This window comes from Seriola lalandi, unplaced genomic scaffold (genome assembly GCF_002814215.2).
Source record: "Seriola lalandi dorsalis isolate HSWRI2012SDOR001 ecotype SW California unplaced genomic scaffold, Sedor1 jcf7180002053563, whole genome shotgun sequence".
NCBI lineage: Eukaryota > Metazoa > Chordata > Actinopteri > Carangiformes > Carangidae > Seriola > Seriola lalandi.
In genome coordinates, this window is record NW_019524116.1 from 34,346 (window position 1) to 37,338 (window position 2,993).

At 49.8% G+C, this 2,993-nt stretch overlaps 1 protein-coding gene across 1 annotated transcript in view; it reads left to right on the forward strand.

Annotated features, from left to right (window-relative positions):
* The window catches only part of LOC111651295 (SUN domain-containing protein 1-like), a 16,353-nt gene that overhangs the window by 11,975 nt on the left and 1,385 nt on the right, over positions 1-2,993 (forward strand). The window contains exons 14-21 of the mRNA XM_087172656.1: positions 41-133; positions 313-383; positions 478-622; positions 859-1,149; positions 1,379-1,463; positions 1,950-2,065; positions 2,332-2,499; positions 2,592-2,684. Of these exons, the coding sequence (XP_087028782.1) occupies positions 41-133; positions 313-383; positions 478-622; positions 859-1,149; positions 1,379-1,463; positions 1,950-2,065; positions 2,332-2,499; positions 2,592-2,684 (1,062 nt within the window). The remainder of the gene's footprint in view (positions 1-40; positions 134-312; positions 384-477; positions 623-858; positions 1,150-1,378; positions 1,464-1,949; positions 2,066-2,331; positions 2,500-2,591; positions 2,685-2,993) is intronic.

Below are 2,993 nucleotides of genomic sequence, written 5' to 3' on the forward strand. Positions count from 1 at the left end.
GTGTGTGTGTGTGTGTGTGTGTGTGTGTGTGTGTGTGTAGATTCGACAGCAGGATTTGTTGCAGCAGCAGAGTCAAACGTCTCGTCTGCAGCAGCTGGAGCTGCAGCTGCAGGCGCTGGCTGCCAAAACAGAGGTAAGCCACGCCCACACGAGCAGAAATGGAAGTTCAGAAACGACTTTGGCCTGAGTTTCGAACATTTTGATGTTTGACTGTCACGTTCTCCGACTGTAAAACCAGAAGAATCTACAGTGTAGTTCACTACAGTGACCTATTGACGGAGGATAATTGTTTGTTTGTTTCTGAAACTTCAGGAGATGCACTGGAGACGAGAAGCTGCTCCAACAGCCTCACCTCCACCTGCAACACTTCCAGCTGCCGTCAGGTGACCCGCACAGGAACATAACACCCGTGGACATGAATCAAAGCAGCGTGTCGGTATGTAAAGCCTGTTCCTCTTTACTGACTTCCTCCTCCAGTGCCGGCGTGGACCGTCAGTCCCACGATGCCTTGCTGGCGCAGGTAGCGAGGTTGGAGGCGGCTCTGGGGGATATGAGGCGGGATGTCGAGGGTCTGTCTGGGTTCGAGGACAGCTGTCGACGTCTCAGTGGAATCCAGCAGACGGTGAGAGCGAAGGCCGCCCTCTTTATTTAATGAGATGTTTGGTATTAAACTACACAGATAGATAGAGAAGCAGCGCGGTTAGCCATGTTAGCCGTCGTTAGCTAGCTAGAGAGCAGATAGCTGAAACAAGTTGAACAATCTTGTCCAGATCGTGTTGAATATTCTTCTATGAAGGAATAACCTCGACATTTTCAGACTGCTCTCCTGTAACTGGAGCCTCTCCTGTCCTCTGTCAGATCTCAGCGCAGGTCTCCACTCAGGTCCGTGAGGAGGTCCGGGCTCTCGTCTATGGGAACCAGTTGACAGTGGGGGGCGGGGCAGACGCCAACACCCTCCCACAGTCGCTCCTCCAGTGGCTGTCGCAGCAGTACGTAAGCGGGGCCGACCTGCGGGAGGCGCTGGCCTCTCTGGAGCTCAGGATCCTGCAGAACATCAGCCTGCAGCTGGAGCAGCGGCGAAGCGAGGAGGTGGTCAGAGAGGCCGCCATGCAAACCCCTGGAGCCGCTGGGGCCACCGTAACCCAGGAGGTGAGGTGTGGGGGGGGTGGGGGGTCTGTCCCTATCATGAATATTGACTTGTCCACTGATGTGGTCTGTTAATCTCGTCTTGACTCTGTACGATGTGTCCACCTTGCTGTGGGGGTGTTTGTATATTTTTATACTTCGATATCCTTCAAACAGTATAATTACAAGTTCCTGCTCAAATAAGTTCCCGCTCCTGACAGTTGAGTAAGCAGCGACTCCCTCGTCTCTTCAGGATGTCCATGTGATCGTGGAGAACGCTCTGCGGCTGTTTTCTCAGGACCGGACCGGCCTGGCCGACTACGCTCTGGAGTCTGGAGGTGAGAAATAAACTCTCCCCGTGTGTCTGACTGATAATCTGATGATGTGACGTGTTAAAGGAACAGTCTGTTGTTCTATAGTTTTATTATATTACTGTCATCAAATCTCATGTTTAGATTCAAACCAACAACACTTCCTGTCTTCCCTCCTCTCTCTGTGGCTCTGAGCTCATTGGTTCCTACGTAAACCTTTCAAAACACCTCATAAATATACAATTTCATTTTTCAAAGGTTCAGTAATTTCCTCAAACAGCTGCTCACTCTAGTTTTTATCAAACAGGAGGTAATGGAGCATTTGTCGGGGACTATTTTCAGTGGCGGATTAATCCACATTTGGTGTTGTAGTGAGTGTTTGTGGCAGCAGGACGGTGTGTGTTCGTGGTGATGAAGGAACATGTCAGCCAGTCACCTCATCACCATTGACCTGATGTGAAATCCCTCCTGTTGCCATGATCCACAGCTGACTGTTGTTTGCCCCCCCTGCAGGGGGCAGCATCCTGAGCACTCGCTGCTCGGAGGCGTATGAGACGAAGGCCGCTCTGCTCAGTCTCTTCGGAGTTCCTCTCTGGTATTTCTCTCAGTCTCCTCGAGCAGTAATCCAGGTAACACACCTGTCGTACACCAAACACACATCACACAAGACTAATGCTTTGATTTGCACTATTTGAAATTTAATTGATAAGTTATTCGCACTTGATAAACAGGGACCTGATCTATTCATGGTTGAATGAGAATATTGTTACCAAAGAATGTTAAAGTTTTGTTCTAACGATCATACGACAACAGAAAACAAACCAGAGTCAGATTCCTCAGACTAAATGACACTGATGGAGCAGTCACACTCCACTCATGCTCTCTCTTCCTGCAGCCGGACATCCATCCTGGAAACTGCTGGGCCTTCAGAGGCTCCACAGGCTTCCTGGTGATCCGCCTCTCCATGAGGATCCTTCCCACCGCCTTCTCCCTGGAGCACATCCCCAAAGCCCTGGCACCCAGTGGGACGCTGCGCAGCGCCCCCCGACGCTTCGACATCTACGTAAGAGAGCGGCAGCTGTCACCACGACCTGTCAGGAAGACGCCGTTTGGATGTTCAGTCTGTTTTGCACTCAACTGATGTTTTGCTTTCAGGGTCTGGATGATGAGAGCCAGGAGAGAGGGAAGCTGCTGGGCACTTACACCTATGATGAGGATGGAGAGGCTCTGCAGACCTACCCCGTCACTGTGAGTCATCCATGCAGTGTGCTCCCATACGCTGCTCTTATATGCACCAGCAGTGGATAAAAACGGTGTTAAAGAGACCGCAACTTCTCCGTATAGTTGATCAAAAGTCATCAAAGTTTCCCACGAATTGAACAAATTTGCACGAAAACGAGTTTAATTGTTGCAACATTGTGGTGTAGAGATGTTATAAATTGATTATTATAGAGATCAGCTCTACCTGTGATTAAGACAAAGCACAGGAGCAGAATCTCTTGTTCTTTTTCTCTATAAGATTTGTGACTGCACTGGATTTATTCTCACTGTAGCAGT